The 19113-nt window shown below is 35.3% G+C and overlaps 1 protein-coding gene across 4 annotated transcripts in view; it reads left to right on the plus strand.

Annotated features, from left to right (window-relative positions):
- The window catches only part of FANCL (FA complementation group L), a 92944-nt gene that overhangs the window by 8268 nt on the left and 65563 nt on the right, over window positions 1-19113 (plus strand). Inside the window, exons 2-4 of one of the 4 annotated variants that reach the window (XM_077766487.1) lie at window positions 9738-9796; window positions 12121-12181; window positions 15093-15149. The exons of 2 other annotated variants lie outside the window; for them this stretch is intronic. In XM_077766487.1, the coding sequence (XP_077622613.1) occupies window positions 9738-9796; window positions 12121-12181; window positions 15093-15149 (177 nt within the window). The remainder of the gene's footprint in view (window positions 1-9737; window positions 9797-12120; window positions 12182-15092; window positions 15150-19113) is intronic. One more of the 4 variants, XM_077766488.1, reaches the window with a different exon arrangement.

Consider the following 19113-nt stretch of genomic DNA (forward strand, 5'->3'; position numbering starts at 1 on the left):
GTAGCCGCCACTCCTTAAGGAGTGAGGGGTTATTGCTTTCCCTCTTGTAAGGTAGGGTATCTCTATAATTTATGTAGAATTATTCTGTAAGGAAGGTTAGTTTAACTTCCTTATTTAAGTTTTAAAATTTTGGTTCCAGTATAGAGAACATACAGTGTTATATTAGTCTCCGGTTACAATGCAGTATTTCAACAATTTTGTACATTACTCTCTGTTCATTATAAGTATACCCTTAATTCCCGTCACCTGTTTCAACCATGCCTCACTTACCTCCCCCGAAGAGTCTGTTTCTTGGTTTGTCTTTTTTTTCTTTGCCCCTTTGTTTTGTTTCTCAAATTACACATATGAGTGAAATCATTGGTATTTGTCTTTCTCTGATTTATTTCACTTTGCATTGTACTCTCTAGTTCCATCCAGGTTGTTGNCTTTGCCTTAGAATCTCTGTTTTTTTATATTAGTATAGTGACTCTAGCTTTCTTTTGATCAGTGTTGACTTTTTCCATTCTTTATTTTATACCTGTTTGTGCCATTATATTTAAATGGGATTTCTTTTGGACCTTGCTTTTTCATGTAATCTAAGAATCACTGCTTTTTACTTGAATGTGTTTAGACCATTTACATTTTTTTTAAATGTTTATTTACTTATTTTGAGAGAGAGGGAGAGTCCCAAGCAGACTCTGCACTGTTGGCACAGAGCTTGAAGCACAGCTTGACCTAACGAAATGGGGTTCATGACCGTGAGATCATGACCTGAGCTAAAAATCAAGAGTTGGAAGCTTAACTGACTGAGCCACCCAGGTGCCCCTAGACCATTTGCATTTAATGTAATTACTGATATGGTTGGGTTTAAATCTATCTTGCTACTTGTTTTCTATTTGTTTAGTGTGTTTCCTTGTTATCCTTTTCCTATTTTTCTGAATTTTGTAATAGATTATACAGTATAATTAAATTTTACCTCCTCTTTCAGCTTATTAGCTTTTTTTCCTCATTGATTTATTGCTTTAGGATTTAAGTATACATCTTAAGCTTGTTATGATTTAACTTAAAGTAGTTGTAGGTTTCTGTTTTATATGCACTATTGGTTTATTAACTATATCAGTTTTGTCTCTTTTTTAGCTCCCCCGAAGAGTCTGTTTCTTGGTTTGTCTTTTTTTTCTTTGCCCCTTTGTTTTGTTTCTCAAATTACACATATGAGTGAAATCATTGGTATTTGTCTTTCTCTGATTTATTTCACTTTGCATTGTACTCTCTAGTTCCATCCAGGTTGTTGGAAATGATGAGATTTGTTTTCTTTTTTTATGGCTGAATAATATCCCATTGTATATATGTACCACATCTTTATCCATTCGACTGTCAATGGACATTTGAGCTGCTTCCGTAATTTGGCTACTGTAAATAATGCTGCAGTGAACATAGGGGTGCATGTATCCTTTGAATTTTGTTTTTTGAATTTTGTGTTTGTAATTTTTGGGTATGTATCCAGTAGTATAGTTACTGGATCTTAGAGTAGTTCTATTTTTAACTCTCTGAGGAACCTCCGTAGTGTCTTCCACTGTGGCTGCACCAGTTTGTATTTCCACTTACAGTGCAGGAGGGTTCCTTTTCTCCACATCCTCACCAACACTTCTTGTTTCTTGTGTTGTTGATTTTTTTAGCCACTCTGACATGTATGAGGTGATAGGTCATTGTCGTTTTGATTTGTATTTCTCTGATAATCAGTGGTGTTGAGCGTTTATATTTTATGTGTTTGTTGGCCATCTGTATGTCTTGGAGAAATGTTTTTTCATATCTTCTGCCCATTTTTTGAATGGATTACTTGGGTGTTTTTTGTGTTGTATAAATTCTTTATATATTTTGAATACTAACCCTTTATCATATATGTCCTTTGCAGATATCTTTTCTCATTCAGTAGATTTCCTTTTAGTCTTGTTGATTGTTTCCTTTGCTGTGCAGAATCTTTATTTTGATACAGTCCTAATAGGTTAGTTTTCCTTTTGTTTCCCTTGCCTCAGGAGACCTATCTAGGAAAATGTTGCCGGGGCGCCTGGGTGGCTTAGTGAAGTGCCTGACTTCAGCTCAGGTCAGAGCCTGACCTGATTCCTTCAGCTGACTTCTCATGGTCTGTGAGTTTGAGCCCCGTGTCAGGCTCTGTGCTGACAGCTCAGAGCCTGGAACCTGCTTTGGATTTTGTGTCTCTCTCTCTCAGTGTCTCTCTGTCACTTGCGTTTTGGCTCTCTCTCAAAAATAAATATTAAAAAAAACCAAAAAGCAAAACAAAAAAAAATGTTATGGCTGATGTCAGAGAAATTACTGCTTGTACTCCCTTCTAGGGTTTTTATGGTTTTAGGTCTCACATTTAGGTCTTTAATCCATTTTGAATTTATTTTTGTGTCTGGTATAAGTAAGTGGCCCAGTTTCATTCTTTTGCATGTAGCTGTCCAGCTTTCCCAACACCATTTCTTGAAGAGACTATCTTTTTTCCCATTGCATATCCTTGCTGTCTTTGTTGAAGTTTAATTGACCATATATTTGTGGGTTTATTTCTGGGTTTTCTATGTTGTTCACTTGATCTATGTATCTGTTTTTGTGCCAGTACCATACTGTTTTGATTACTGCAGCATTGTAGTATAACTTGAAGTCTGGAATTGTGAATACCTCAGTTTTGTTTTTCTTTTTTAGGATTACTTTGGCTATTTGGGGTCTTTTTTACTTTCTTATAAGTTTTAGTAGTATTTGTTCTGGGTCTGTGAAACATGCTTTTGGTATTTTGATAGGGATTGTGTTGTGTAGATTGCTTTGGGTAGTATAGACGTTTCAAGTTTCATAGCATTGTGATCAGAAAGTGTGCATGGTATGATCTCAATTCTTTTATATTTATTTTGAGGGCTGCTTTGTGACTCAGTACGTGATCTATCTTAGAGAATGTACCATGTACACTTGAGAAGAAAATGCATTCCACTGCTTTGGGATGTAGAGTTGTAAATATGTCTGTCAAGTCCATCTGGTTCAATGTGTCGTTCAGGGCCATTGTTTCTTTAGTGATTGTCCGTCTAGTTGATCTATCTATTGCTATATGTGGTGTATTAAAGTTCCCTGCAATTGGCACATTCTTATCAGCAAGATGGCTTATGCTTGCGATTGTTTTATATATTGGGGTGCTTCTGAATTCGGTGTAAAGACATTTATAATTGTTAGCTCTTCCTGATGGATAGATGTTTTAATTATTGTATGATCTCCTTCTTCATCTCTTGTTATTGCCTTTAATTTAAAGTCTAGTTTGTCTGATATAAGTATGGCTGTTCCAGCTTTCTTTTGATTTCTGTTGGCATGATAGATAGTTGTCCATCCCCTCACTTTCAATCTGAAGGTGTCCTTGGGTCTACAATGAATCTCTTGTAGACAGCAAATAGATGGGTCTTTTTTTTTTTTAATCCATTCTGATACCCTGTGTCTTTTGATTGGAGCATTTAGTCCATTTACATTTAGTGTTGTTGAAAAAATGTGGGTTTAGAGTTAGTGGTTGTCTGTAGGTTTCATGCTTGTAGTGATGTCTCTGGTACGTTGTGTGCCTTGCAACATTTCCCTCACAGAGTCCCCCTTAGGATCTCTTGTAGGACTGGTTTAGTGGTGATGAATTCCTTCCGTTTCCATTTGTTTGGGAAAATGTTTATCTCTCCTTCTATTCTGAATGACAGGCTTGCTGTATAAAAGATTCTTGGTTGCATATTTTTTCCTGTTCATCACATTGAAGATTTCCTGCCGTTCCTTTCTGGCTTGCCAAGTTTCAGTAGATAGGTCTGCTACTATGCTTATGTGTCTACCTTTGTATGTTAGGACCCTTTTATCCCTAGCTGCTTTCTTAATTCTCTCTTTATCCATGTATTTTGCCAGTTTCACTATGATATGTTGTGCAGAAGACTGACTGAAGTTACGTCTGAGGGAAATTCTCTGTGCCTCTTGGATTTCAATGTCTATTTCTATTTCCTTCCCCAGGTTGGGGAAGTTCTCAGCTATGATTTGTTCAAGTACCCCTCCAACCCCTTTCTCTCTGTCTTCTGGAATTCCTGTGATATGGATGTTGTTCCATTTGATTGCATCACTTAGTTCTCTAATTCTCCTTTCATGCTCTTGGATCATTTTATCTTTTTCTCGGCTTCCTCTTTTTCCATAGTTCTATCTTCTAATTCACCTCTTCTCCTCTCTGCCTCTTCAGTCTGTGTTGTGGCCACCTCCATTTTATTTTGCACCTCATTTATAGCATTGTGTAATTCATCATGACTATTTTTAAGATCCTTGAACTCTGCAGCAATGGAATCTCTGCTGTCTTCTATGCTTTTTTCAAGCCCAGCAATGAATTTTATGACTATTACTCTAAATTCTTGGTCAGTTACATTGCTTGTATCTGTTTTGATCAATTTTTTAACTGTCACTTTTTCCCTGGAATTTTTTTGAGGAGAGAATTCTTCTGTTTCATCATTTTATCTAGTTTTCTGTTCCTTCTACGTTTTGAAAGCTTGTTATGTGCTTTGCACCTGTGAATACTGCTATATTAAATGGGGCTTATACAGTGTCCAGGGCCTGGCTGTTTAGGAGGTGTTTTTTGGAGAGGGTTACTTGCTCTCTGTTGTTGTGACTTTGGTTATTTTATTTCCCTACTCATGATGTTTTGGACCTTCCACCAGGTGGGCTTGGGTTGTTCCTAGAAGTAGCCCTGGAAAGGAAAACACACACAGAAACAAAAACATGCAAACGCACAAACAAGCAAACAGACAAAAACAAAAAACCCGGACACAATCTAAAAGCAAAAAACCAGAAAAACCAGCAAGTAAAGAACCGGGTAGAGGTGGTGCTGATGGAGAAGCATATACAAAGAGAGAAATGACAGGGGTGGGGGGAAAAAGAGAAAATGAACATTGACCAGGCAGAGAGACTAAAAGGCTTAATCCAGAGAGAGAGAGAAAGGAGAAAAAGGAAAGAGGTGAGGAAAAAGAAACGAAGATAAAGTTACCCAGAGAAACTATATGGCCTGATTATTCCAGAGAGAGAAAGGAAAAAAGGAGGTATAGAACGTACATCAAGAGAATGGATTAAATATATCTGTTTAAGCAAACCAGTAACCAGAGTAACCATCCTAGAGGAGGGAAGAGATAAAAAGGAGAAAACGGAGAATATAAATAACGAGAATTGACCTAGAATTAATCCAGGCAATGCTGCAGTGCTGGTCTGGAGGGGGCCGTCTGGCCCTGGAGTTCTGCCGCTCCAGTAGATAAGGGGCTATCCAGCCCAGCGCCAGCAGCGTGGTTTGGTGTTGGCGGGTCCTGCCTCCACTGTAGGCCCCGCGGACTGATCCCTGAAGCCCTGCCTTGGTGGTTGTGGGGAGAAAAATGGCAACTCTCACCATCCCTTCTTCACGGACCAGGTGTCCCAAATCACTCCTTTGGATCCATCCTCACTGTGCCGTGCACAGATGAGGAGGGCTGTTTTGTTTTGCTGTCTGTGTCTCATGCTTAACTGGGTTTTAAACTCCTGCTCAGTGCATGTTACTGATGCTACCTAATGATATGCAGCCCCGTAGCTGTGCTAAAGCACTTCTCCAGAGGGGACCAGTTCCTCCTCCTGCGTACTCTGCCTCTGACCTGCCGCCAAACCGTAGGTGACTGCCCTCCTTCCCGGGTGTGCAGACAGGGCAGCTGGCCTCAGTCAGGAGAAAGCCCTGCAGTTAGAGGTGAAATTCCTCTCCTTCCGGTCTGAGATTTTTCTCTTGTCCAGATACAGACTTAAGCTTCCCTGCCCACTCTCTCTTTTCCCTTTGTCTATCCCCAGAAGGAGATCCCTCCCCTCCCTGCTTCCTTGGCCCATTTTATCTCCCCCAGTTCGCAGTCACACACCTTTGGGGGCTGTTCAGTTTTCCCGTTTTCTTCCTGGTAGACTCTTGACTCTTTTCCTCCCAGACTCTTGGGGTTCAAAGTCCTTTGGCTTTAGCTCTTCTTTGTTTGAGAGATGCGGGAAGTACGTCTCCCACTACTTCTCCGCCATCCCTATTTGTTCTATTTAGCATACTCCTGCTTTTCTTTACTTTCTTGGATGTCTGCAATGTGGTTAAAACTGTTGAAAAATTTTTAAGCAGTTCTGTTATCTATTCTATTATTTTTGTATTTCTCTGGATTTTTCTTTTTATTATGAATCTTCTTTTCCTGTCTCTCTGCATGCCTGGAATAGTTTGATTAGATGCCAGACATGTGCATTCTAACTATTGTGTGCTAGATAATTTTATTCTCTTGAACATTCTTGATTTGTTCTATGCTGTAGTTAAATTACTCAAACGGTTTAATTTTGTCATGGTTTGCTTCTAAGCTATGTTAGGCAGAACCAAAACAATCTAGACTTTAGTCTAGATTAATTTGGTTCTACTACTGGGGCAGTAGTCTTCAGTGTATTTTTTTTTTAATGATAACTTTTATAGTATAAGGTTTTCCATTCTTGCTGGTCAGAAACAGGACTATTCCCAACCTTGTTGAGCTCCAAAATTGTTTTTCATATTTTTGTTCTTATGGGTCCTCAGCTTTTGGTGGTTTTCTCACATACATGACAGTCATACTTGGCTGATTATACTGAGTTTTCTAGGTTAATTCTCTAGATTTCTCTCTTATCCATGTATTTCTTTCCTCTTTGGTACTGTACCTTGTGAATTATACGTGCCTTTGCCTTCCCCAACATATCCCTTTTTTTCAAATCAGGGGCAGTGTTGGTCCATTTAGTTCTCCATTCTTCCTGTGTAGCCTGAAAATTGTTCAGACAGTAAGAGTGGACTGGTATAGAGATTTTTCTCATTTGTTTCCATTCTTTCAAGGGTAACTGTCTTTTGGTGTCTGTTTGATGTCTGAATATCATTGTTTCATATAGTTTGGCCAGTTTTTAGTTAACACAGAAGGTAAGTCCTACCACTGTTATTCTCTCTTAGTTAGAAGAAGAAATCCTCCTTCAATGTCTTAAAAGTTATATTGTTGCTTTTTAAAAATTTTGCTTCCAGAAATGTGCTGCTTTTACTATTCCCTGTATATTGTCTGATCTTAGAAGCTGTGGACTTTTTATTGTTAAGGTCTGTATATTAAGGTAGCTTTTAGAGTGGATCGTTAGGAGTCATTTCTCACATGTGAAATTTACATATGTGAATTTCCAGAAAATATAGTTGGACAATAATTTATTTTTTTCTGCTATTTTATTTTCAAGGTCTCCAATTCTTTGTGTATTGCAATGTCTTTACCTATTTCCACTTCACTTGTGTTTTTTGAATGGTTTTTAAATTTTTTTTCTCATTTGGTGATTGTCTCATTTGGTGATTTTGTTTACCTCTTAAGAAACTTGAATTTATTTATTTATTTTTGTAGTAAAGTACACATAACCTTAGCCAGTTTAACCATTTTATTTTAAGTAATCTCTACCCCAGCTTGGAGCTCAAACTTCTAACCCTGAGATCAAGAGTCATGCAGTCTACCAACTGAGCCGTCCAGGCACCCCGTGTCTTATGAAATTTTTATTTTGCTCTGTTCTTTGAACACCTATTAATATAGTCTTTCATTCTAATTCCATTTTCTCTTTTTCTGAATTAAAAAAAATTTTGCTTTACAATTTCTGTTCTTAGCTTTTGAATTTTTGAATCTGGGTATAAATACTTAATATAATTCAGTATTGAAATTTGTTTACGCCCATGGTTTGTTTTTGTTTGCACAGGTGATTGTTAACACTTGAAATGTTTTCTTTTATTCTGGTTTTGACTCCTAGCTTGGCATTGATGAGAACTATATCTTGTTGAATTTGGTTGTTGCCAATACTTTATAAAATTCCTAGCTTAAGAATAATTTCTTCTGTAGGTGAAACAAAGTGCAGTTTATTTAATGGATAATTTTTTAGTAGTACTGAGGGAGAGTTGAGTGTTTTTGTTATTTAAGCTCCTCCTTTTCCCCCACTCTTAATTTTTCCTCCTAACATCCAGTTTCCAAAGGATGGCTCTATCTGCCTTTTTACCATCTACTCGTGTATTTGTTTTCCAAGGTGAGCTTCTTGACTTTCGTGTTTATACTAAGCTCCCTTAGGTGTAGTCAGTGCTCTGATCTACCAAATTCTTTATTATTATTTTAACACTTAGTCCAATTCCTCTTCTTTCTCCCATGCATTTTTTTTGAACCCTCTAGTTCTTGAAGAGGACTTGGTATGGGAGCCCCAGATGGAAGCCACTAGAAAGTGGTTTTTACTTTTCTTCCTACTGGTAATTTGAAGTTAGTAATGTTCTCTCTCTTCTGATTTTGCTGGAGACATGGGATTTTTATGGTTTTAATTGTTCTTAATATTGATCTATTTGGGAGAATGTGTGGAGAGATTCAGATTTAGGCAACTGTCAGTACTTTGTTCTCTGCAGCCATAAAGATCTGCTTCTTGAGAACAATTAACATTTTTTATATGCTTTAACTAAAAAAAGCTAATTTTGAACATTTTCTTGAATCAGAAAAATATTGTGGCATGTAACATGGCATTTGACCTTTTAAAATGGCTGGGTTTTGCACATAAGGGACTTTGGAATTTTATTCTTTCAGATAACAGATCGGTGGAGTAGTTTTACTATTTTTCATGTAAATTTGAATTCCAGATTGTTCTTACACCTATGTGTGGGATGTCTATAAAGTTAGGTTAAAGTTACTACATAATATCTTCTAGTGCTTTAATGAAATAGTGAATTATTGTTACTTGACCTTTTGAAAAGGTCAGTAGTACATTTTGTTTCATTTTTTTAAAGGACATTTAAATGTAATGAAAGTCAGAACTGTAATATTATCATGAAAGTAAAGGTTATGGGGTACATTTAATTGTGTTCCTCTAGTTTTGAATCTGCTTTGAGGGAGCCTGTACTAAAATTCTCATGGTGATTATTTTTCGAGAATTTTATTACTCTTTTTCATTTTATATTGTTGGAGTAAAAGATTATATTTCTGTTTGTCTTTTTCTGCTTACCTTTGCTCAGATCATGTGTATTATCCTATTTAAGATAGAAAGTGTAAGCTGCTTACCCATTCACTTTCGCAAGAAAGTAACTGAATATATTTTTCAGAGGACAGTTCTTTCAGAGAACAGAAAGACTCTTGAGTAAAATTTGGTATATTCAAATGTATAGCTAGTGAATATTTAAATTAAAATAAATGTTAGTGATTTTATTTATTAAAGGCGCATGAATGTGGGAGAATTAAATGTTTTATGAAAATATTTCTCTCATGTCTGGTTGTTCAGATAATGAAACGAAATATATTTTCATTTTATTAAAATTAGGAAATTAAACATTACAAAGCTGGTAATGTATCCTATGTTCTTATTTTACGTTGTGATTTTTTTCTTCCATAGTCAAAGCAATTGAAGCAGTTTCTTTTTTCACAGATTTATTTTCTAAGAAATACTTGAATTTGTTTGCGTTAAGTTTCTTTATTTCTTGTGACCTGAGTTGATTCTCTTTAAGAGTCTTTGTTTTGATTTCCTAATAGTTACAGAGTTTCTGACATTTTAAAGTTACTTCCCTCAAATACAATATTTTATTCATTTTAACAAAGTAAAGAATTGGATAAAGTTGATACCTTTTAGAAAATAAAGGAAAACCTTTCTTTTCCTATGTGATTTGTTTTAAATGTTTAACTTCTATTTAACATTAAGCAGAAGATGAAAATTTGAGTGAACCTTTTCAATATTTTCCACAGGAACGAGATTTTCACCTTAGAATAGAGTTGCCTGAAGATTTACAAATGAAGAATGCAAGGTGACATGTTGTTTTGTTATATACATGTGTGTTGGTGGGATGGGCAGTCATTTAATCTGGTAAAAACTGATTCTAGCCATTATTTTGCCTAAAGTGCTTGTTAGTCAACCAGAAATGTTCCTGATTTTTTTTCTAATTAGCACACATTTATAAGTTAGTTCCCCTTGTGCTGAAATACTTTTCAAAGGTAACACATTAATTCTCTAATTTTTTCTTTTCATTTAAGTAGTAAATAGCAGTTGTGTAAGGTACTGCTTGGTACAGAAAGCGCATCAAGGAATACTGAGAGATGAGACCGGAAAGTAGGTAGCGTCTAAAATCGCATTTCTGGGGGCGCCTGGGTGGCACAGTCGGTTAAGCATCCGACTTCGGCGCATGTCATGATCTCATGGTTCGTGGGTTCGAGCCCCGCATCGGGCTCTGTGCTCACAGCTAGCTTTGAGCCTGGAGCCAGTTTCAGATTCTGTATCTCCTGCTCTCTCTGACCCTCCCTTACTCACGCTCTCTCTCTCTTTCTCAGAAATAAATAAAACATTAAAAAAATTTAAAATCTCATTTCTGTTCTTAAACATCTCTGGGAGTAGAGTGGGTGAAGAATCCAGAGACATTATTAGTAGACTTGACAGGATTTTGTGACTTATTAGAAGTAGAAGATCGAGGGAAAGAGAAATGAAGGATGCTTTCCAAGTTCCTGGCATCACTAAGCTAGAGAAGAGGTTAAAGTGGAAAAGTAAGAGAGCCATTGTTTAAAGACATTGTCAGGTGTGAAATATCAAGAGGAGATGTTTAGTGTATTGGCATCCAAGTCAAGTGTGAGACATGGAAGTCACAGTAGGCATGGGATTTGGGGCTGTGAGTTTGGAAACTTTTCAGTTTCTGCCAAGTGTGGGGTGAAAAGAGAAAGCGAACATTTAAAGGACTGGTAAATAAGGAGGAACTTGGAAGAAGAATAAGGATTGACCACAGAAGTTAAGAAGAAAATCTGGACAGTTATCTCTAAAGCCATGTAGAGGGTTAACGAGGAAATGGTTCACAGTACTGAGTATTGCAGAGGGATCAGGTTAAATATGAATAGGTTTCATGTAGTGGCAGAAGACAGTATGTATTGGGTTTAGGAGTGGCTAAGGGAGTAGAAAGGAAACATAAACTGTATAAAGTACAGTTGGCCCTTGAAGGACCCAAGGGTTAGGGGTACCAACCTCTCGTACACTTAAAAATTTGCATATAACTTTGGACTCTCCAAAAACTGTTGACCAGAAGCCTTATCGATAACATGAACAAGTTGTTTAACATTTGTATACTGTATGTTGTATGTATTATAGACTGTATTCTTAAAGCAGACTAGAGAGAGTGTATTAAGAAAATCCTAAGAGGAAATGTGTTTATAGCACTGTATGTATATTTATTGAAATGATCTGTGTGTAGTTCAACCAGTGTTGTTCAAATGTCAAGTCTATTTTAAAGAAAAGGAGTGTCTAGAGAAGGGTATGCAGTCAAGAAAGAGATGTAATGATCTTATTGTTTTAAGTTGAGATGTACTTGAACAAGTTAATATATTAAGTTGAAAAAACTAGAGGAAATAAAGATATCACCGTAAAGTGATAATTAATGAATTGATGGTCAACTTGGTGCCAAGGGATGGAGAGTATATTTAGAGAAGTTTTCTTGTGGGCAGTTGAATGAACTACTTTGCAATTAAGAGAGGAAATCGAGGGGAGATGCAGGTTAGCAGACCAAGAATGAGAGAGTCATGGTGGTCTGAAAAGGCAGTAATTGGGGAAACTCAGAGGGGCTTCCTACTTCAAGGTAAGGAAGAGTGCATCTTAGAAGTTACTTATCTAAGCAATCGAGAGCACAGTTGAGGTGAGCCAGTGGATAGATGAACACTAACTTACTACTACTTATGTAATTAAAAATATCTTTCACATTAATCTTAAATTTGAAGATTGTATTGTTATATATGCTTTCTCAATTACAAGTTCTGTACATTATGATCAAAACTGTTGGTTTTATTTAACCTAACTTGGAGAAGAATCTAGTTCAATAGAACATTTTGCTTTGGATATGTTAGGAAAAAAAAAAGATTTACTGTTTGCATGTCATTTACTGATGGCAGTTATTTATATTTTGAAATAAAATTAGTACCGACAGTTTGAAGACAAAACTTTCAACAGTATCAGTGGTAAAAATTTTATTAGCTTGTCAGAATTATATTTATGTCATTCTTTTCTATGTACGTGCATTGTTTGTGCTAGCATACAAATAAGTTTTTTCCTTTTAATTGTGAACAATGAACAAACCATTTTGTTCCATTAAAATTTTAGATTATTATGTAGTTGGCAACTGAAAACAATACTTAATGGATACCATCAAATAGTACAACAGGTAAGTCCTTTAAAAAGTTTGTTTTGGGGTGCCTGGGTGGCTCAGTCGGTTAAGCGTCTGACTTCGGCTCAGGTCATGGTATCACAGTTTGTGGGTTCGAGCCCCTCATCGGGCTCTGTGCTGATAGCTAGCTCAGAGCCTGGAGCCTGCTTCACATTCTGTGTCTCCCTCTCTCTCTCTGATCCTCTCCTGCTCATGCTGTCTCTCCCTCTCTCTCCCTCTTTCTCTCCCTCTCAGAAATAAAATAAAATGTTAAAAAAAAAAATAAAAAGTTTGTTTTAAGCAAGGACAAGAAATGACTAACTCTTTTTTTAGAGGACTGTTTTGCAGAATGTTAAAAAACTGGTTTAATAGTTGCTGATTTTGTGGGTTTCATCTCTGTTACATATTTTAAGGACCCATGCATTATAGAAAATGTTTTCTGTCTCAGAATCCTTAGTACATCTCTAGACAGCATCTGTTCTAAGACTGATTTCCATCCTGGAGACTTTAGTGTCTTGAAATGTATTCACCCTCATCCATAGCCATCACTTTTTGAGAGATTTTTTTCTGCTAAGACTGTATAGTGGTAGTGAGAAGAAATCCAGGACCCATTTAGGAATTATAGAGTATCTGTGGCAAAAATGGGATTGTAGTTCTAGATTAGGAACAGGAAAGATGTGGTGGAAATCACTTAGGATCATATGTACGTACTTAGTGAGTGTAGATGTAAATACAGCATATGTGAAGTATAGGCAGGATTAATCCCCCTTTTAAAAAAAAATTTTTTTTTTTAATCTTATCGTCCTAACTGGAAGTTTGTATTATGGATTACCTACATCTATTTCACCCTCAGCCCCAGTGTAGTTATTTTTGATATTTAGGTTCTTCTACCTGAAAATTAGAGAAACTTAAAAAAAAGTCACTGTTACTAAAGAAACGAAAAATAAATGAAATGCCTCTTGTAGAAAAATAAATGTAAGTAGAACTGCATTTCCTTTGATGCTTTATTCGTTTGTATGTTTTTCCTGATTTCCTCTATTCCTATATTTTTTCTATCTTAAAAACAGGTTATTATCTATGATAACTGACAATGACAGTCACTCTCACATAAAGCATTACTGAACCACAAAGAAATATAGGAGATAAACTATTTGATTTGTAGAATGTGGGCTGTCATTGCTGGCAGCATAATTACTGCAGTTTTTTAAGGGGATGTTTAAATTATTTCTCTGTTTTCTTTCCACTGCCTCCTCCTCATCCACTGTGACTATTTATATTGTATACTAGATTTTAAGAAATGAATCTATTGAGATACTTAAATAGCCTGGAAAAATTGTTAATAAAGACTAAGTATAATATCTATAACTGTTTTTCTCCACCAGTTCACCAAGAGGGTTTCTAGAAAAATTCCCAATTACTTATTAATCTCTTTTCTGCCCTCCAGTGGGTCATATAGATCCAAAAATTCGTTTTTCTTTGTTTTATTCCAATACTACTGTTCTTTCCTTGTATCATTCTTAACTTTAGTAAGTATGGGTTGGGGAATCAGCAGTTTTTTTCTGTAAAGAGCCAGACAGTAAATTTTTCAGGCTTTGGTGGTCCATGAAATCTGTCATGACTACTTAACCTGTAGAGCCAAAGCAGCCATGACCAGAGGTAAATGAATGGGTGTGGCTGCATTTCGGTCTAACTTTATTTATAGAAACAGGTATTGGGCTGTGTTTAGCCTCTAGGCTGTCATTCACAGAAATTCAATATGATTTATTGCTCATTACAAGTAAGCTAGAGCAGGGCAGGTATTGTATTAGAAGATGAGAAAGTCAAAGATTTATTTTACAGACTTGCTCACTCAAAGCTATGTTGTGATTCATATGTCTCATGCATTGTTGAAATATCTTAGATTATTATTTTCCTTGTCTAAAGGAGTGAACAAATTCACAGATGGGCTTTGTTCAGAACTGCATCATGGTACTGCAGTGTATCACAAAAAAGTAACAAAAAATACAATATTTTGATTTCAAGAAGAGAAGTGATATAGGGTTTCATCTAAAAGTTACACTTGAGAATTCTTTTTGCTTTCCTTTATTCTGTAGTTATGTTAAGAATCAAAGATTTCTAGGAAGTAGAATTGTAACTCTTAAATATTCAACTTTAGAAGTTATTTCCTTTTTGCCTTTTTATTATAATGGCTTTATCTTGTTTAAAAATTGACTGCTTTTGGGTGCCTGGGTGGCTCAGTCAGTTAAGCGTCTGACTTCAGGTCAGGTCATGCATGATCTGATGGTTCGTGGGTTCGAGCCCTGCGTCGGGCTCTGTGTTGACAGCCAGCNCCCCCTCAGAAATAAAACATTAAAAAAAACTAAAAAAAAAAAAAAAAGATTGACTGCTTTTGAATTAATATGGGTTACTTGTGAAAAAACAAACTTAACAATTGTAGGTAGTTTGTAAGGTCAAGGGAGAAAATATAGTATTGATCATTAATTCATCACTCTAATTAGATTTTTTAATTGTATAGATTTGCCTGAATTTTATATTTTATATTTTATTCTTTTCACTCTTAAACCACCTCTTGCCTTTTTCTTTTTCTTTATTTTTTAAGTTACTATTTTTTAATAATCATGTGGTTTGGCAGATTTGCTAAACTTGACCAGTAGTCAGTGCTGAGGGAACTAAGGTGTGTGTGATTTTTAAGGGATTTTAAGTACAATTCAGTATATCTCACCAAAGTAGATTTGAGAGCTTTAATTACCCTTTCAAAATGAAATTGGTAGAAATAGTAGGGATGATTTTCAGTACTTTAATTCTTATACCTTTAAGATATATATACATTTTTAATATTTTTTTTCACATTCACATGAACCTGTACTTAATTTCAGTGTATGGAATATTCATTATACAAATGAAATTAATGAGAAATGTTTTAATCTAGAGAATGCAGCACTCTCCTGATCTAATGAGCTTTCTGATGGAGTTGAAGATGGTTTTGGTAAGAATTTGTTTTCTAATCCTTTTGCCATGTTCTTTAAGTCTTGATGTTTTAAAAACTTCTTTTAAAAACTAACATCATTGGAATTTAAAACTTCTCAACTCCCAGTCACTTAATGTTTTGTTTTACTGTGTGTGTAAATGTGGATGATGCCTTTTTTGAATTGCATGAAGAACAAATGTGTACAGGAGCCAATTTGAGTATGTCATAAAATGGGTACATTTGATACTAATCTTGGACAAGTGGTGAAGAAATAAAATCTACTCCTGGTTTGTTAGAGAACTTAATTCTTTGGAGAGACCACCACACTTAAAAACGTATGTATACATTTGTATATAGCTGTAGATTTCTGAAGAACTTGTTAGGCTTCATTGCATATATACATTCATATATAGTAGTTGATTATTTTGTTAATCACTTATGCATAAAATATTGAGTTTTTAGTTTATCCTATAGACACTGTATTATTTACAAAATGGTTATGCAAGATTTCAACATAAGCAGAAGAGGGAAGACTGTACAGTGAATACTGATGGGCCCGTGACCTAACTGACATCTTGCCATTTCCCTTCCACTACTCTTTAAGGAGAAATGGACTAGAGTATTTTTAAATCCTGGACATTGTATCCATCAATGAATATATTGGTGTATAATTCTAACAGCCAAGTGGGTTTTTTTCTTTAATGTTAAATGTACTATTATAACCCCGACAAAGTTAGTGATAATTTCTTACAGCTTCTGTGTTTGTATCTGTATCAGAATAAGGTCCACACATTTTATGTGTTGATATATCTCCTAAGTCTCTTAATTTCTAGCAGCACTTCATCGTTTCCCTACTCTTTTTTTTTCATGCTATTTACTTGTTAAATAACCTAGATTATATGTCCTATAACATTTCTTGCATTCTGGATTTGGTTTTTTAGATATTCATGATTTCTTTTAACATATTCTACCTTTTTTGTGATTCGGTCTCAACAGAGTTGGGTTCGTTTGTTTTGGTAAGAATACTTTGTGTTGTGTACTTAGATTGCATGAGGGAGGCACATAGAAGCTGATAATTCCTCTTTTTGCAAAGTTAAGATTGATCAATAGATTTAGATCTTTTGAATATAAAGTTTCTTATTAGCCTGTCGTCACCTAGTGGCTTTAGCATCCAATAATAATCATTGTAGATGGTGATTTTAAAAATTCTGTCATCTACATTTATTATCTGTAGGTCTGTAGAGAAGAACTTCCCTTCATCAGTTATTCGGTTAATTTGAGGTATAGCTCCTATTGGAGAAATAGGTTAAGTGCTTGTTTCTTTTCCTTTTTGAAAAAAATCAATTTTTAGAGTAATGAGTTAGTGCCTAGCAACTGTCAAAGAGAACTAATGATTTTTTTTTTGTATCATTAAGAACTCATGGGTTTTTATATATTGACTTTAGTCCATTGCAGTCACTATACCTTTTGATGCTTAAATTGTTATCATTTTTGGTCAGTGCATCCTCTTTCATCTTGGCTTCTTAGTTCTTTTAACACAGCCCAAACTTTTCTTTTTGACACCAGTTGCCCCAGTTTAATTTACTCCTCCTCTTGCAGAACTATAATCAGTTACTTGTCCAAAGAACCATGATTTCTTTGTAGGAGATGGTGTTTGAACACCACAGATCTAGAAACTGGAATGTTCATTGCTTTTCAGTGGACAAAGCTAGGAAAAAATACTGTTTAGAAAGAATAATTCATCATGAGTTCATATTGATATTTCCACTTCAAATTTGGCATTATAGCATTTTTACTTTGATATTAATGCTTGTATTTCTTTTTCTCTGACAATCTTGGTTTCGCATATTAACAATTATTTTTTTATGTTTTACTTCTGCTTTTCCTATATCTCTATATTTACATTTGTCTTACAGAATTACAGCACCGATATATTGCTACTAACAACTGAAAGCAGTTTATTTTTTTGTAGTTCTTTTTGAGTTTTTTATTCTTAGTAGCAGCTGCCACATGCTTAGTTGCTAGTTGTTGAGTCCTTTTTTAATCCTCCTAACAAGCCTTTGACGTAGGGCTTTGGTCAAATGTTTGGGATCAAAATAAATAGTTTAAAGTCAGTTTCTAAAGTTTGACTTATAAATTCATAAACCCTAACTAATAAGAATTATCAAAATTGATTAGGAATTTCATCAAAAGCCAAAATATGATAAACTTAAAGATGAGGTGAAGATGTGAAGCAAATTTGGTTCATCCTTGACACTGCAAAAAAAAGCCTGAAAAGTTGTTTTTAATCTTTTTAGCATACTTTTAAAAATGGCACAAATAAAAGGACTAAGGAACCAAGATAAAACTATATATACCGTGTCCTATTTGGCTCTTAATTACTGAAGCTAACTTTATTAGGTTGTAAGAACAGCTCTATTTAATTTTGGAGAAACGTTAATAATTTAATGTTTATTTTTGAGAGAGAGAGAGAAAGAAAGAAAGAGAGAACATGAGCAGGGGAGAGGCAGAGAGAGAGGGAGATACAGAATCTGAAGCAAGCTCCAGGCTCTGAGCTGTCAGCACAGAGCCTGACATGGGACTTGAACTCATGAACCGTGAGATCATGACCTGAGCCGAAGTTGGACACTTAACCAACTGACCCACCCAAGCGCCCTGAAACTTATTAGTTTAAAATACTGACCTTGATCTCTGATTAACAGTATTCTGTTGAGTACATTTGTTACTGGGTTTCTAAATAAAATGACACACTGTATTTTAGCTTTCTAAAGAAATTGACAGAATTGGTGATACTGTTGCACATTTATGAACAGCATACCTAAGAAAATAAGAATTGCATTAGTTTATTTGTTGGGCTGTGTTGTCAATAATAGGGCTCCTATAACAAAATCACCAGTGTCCAAATGAAATCAGTAGTTATTGAACCTTTTCAGGAAATTTGGTAGATCTCCACAGAGTTTCCTAGTAATAACTAGGCATATGGTGGTTTAGTATATATTTAATAAGTGAGCATTTACCTGTGTTTCAAAAGAACTCTGATGTGGGTAGGTTTTTTTAATTCCTCTCTTAGGGCTTAGTCACTGAGTAGCTAAGGCCTTAAAATACGAAATGGTAAAGTTAGAATTTAAAACCTACGTAAAGCTTGTGTTCTTTCTACTACGTATCTTGCCTCTTCTCCACAAAGAATGCTTTGCTTCTCTGCCTGGGCTCCTTTTCCTATTGTGATGTGGTTCTGGAATTGGGGACACTTGTCTGATTCAAGGTAGAAGGTAGAGTTTGCAAATATTATAAACCTAGGGTTAAAATACATTTTTAAATTTATCTCTTAGACTGTGTGTGAGTGGGGGGAGGGGCAGAGAAAGAGAGAGGAGAGAGAGAATTCAAAGCTCTCAGCCTAGAACCCTATGCGGGGCTGGAACTCACGAACCGGGAGATTATGACCTGAGCCAAAATCAAAAGTTGGTCGCTTAATTAACTGAGCCACCCAGATGCCCCCAAAATACATTTTTATTACTATCCAAACTTATTTTTACCTTCAAGGTATGTGGATAGCAGTATTTAATTCTGGATTTAAAACGTCAAAAGAATCACTGAAGCTGTTTTATATATATGTATAGGAAGTACACTGACTTTTTTTTAATAACAGGATAATCTTAGTAAAAATTTATTTTTATGGACCATCAGGCAACTTACAGATAATATGTTAGGTATTTAGTTCATTAAAAAAGCTGTATACTCCTTGTCTAATTAAATCCGAATTGACATTTTGGGCTTTACAGACCTTTCAAAGTTTTGTTGTTGTTTGTTTGTTTTTGCTTGTTTTTATACTAAAGCAGATTTAGAACTGTGTTAATGTCAGTTAATAGTCCTGATTTTGAAATACTGTTATGTAAAATTTATCTTTTCTAGTATTCTCTCAATTTAATAGTATCCTACCCTTGATTTTAAAAATTATAATAATCTATATAATTAATATGTTATA

The sequence above is a fragment of the Crocuta crocuta genome, unplaced genomic scaffold (genome assembly GCF_008692635.1).
Source record: "Crocuta crocuta isolate KB4526 unplaced genomic scaffold, BGI_CrCroc_1.0 scaffold113, whole genome shotgun sequence".
Classification (NCBI taxonomy): domain Eukaryota; kingdom Metazoa; phylum Chordata; class Mammalia; order Carnivora; family Hyaenidae; genus Crocuta; species Crocuta crocuta.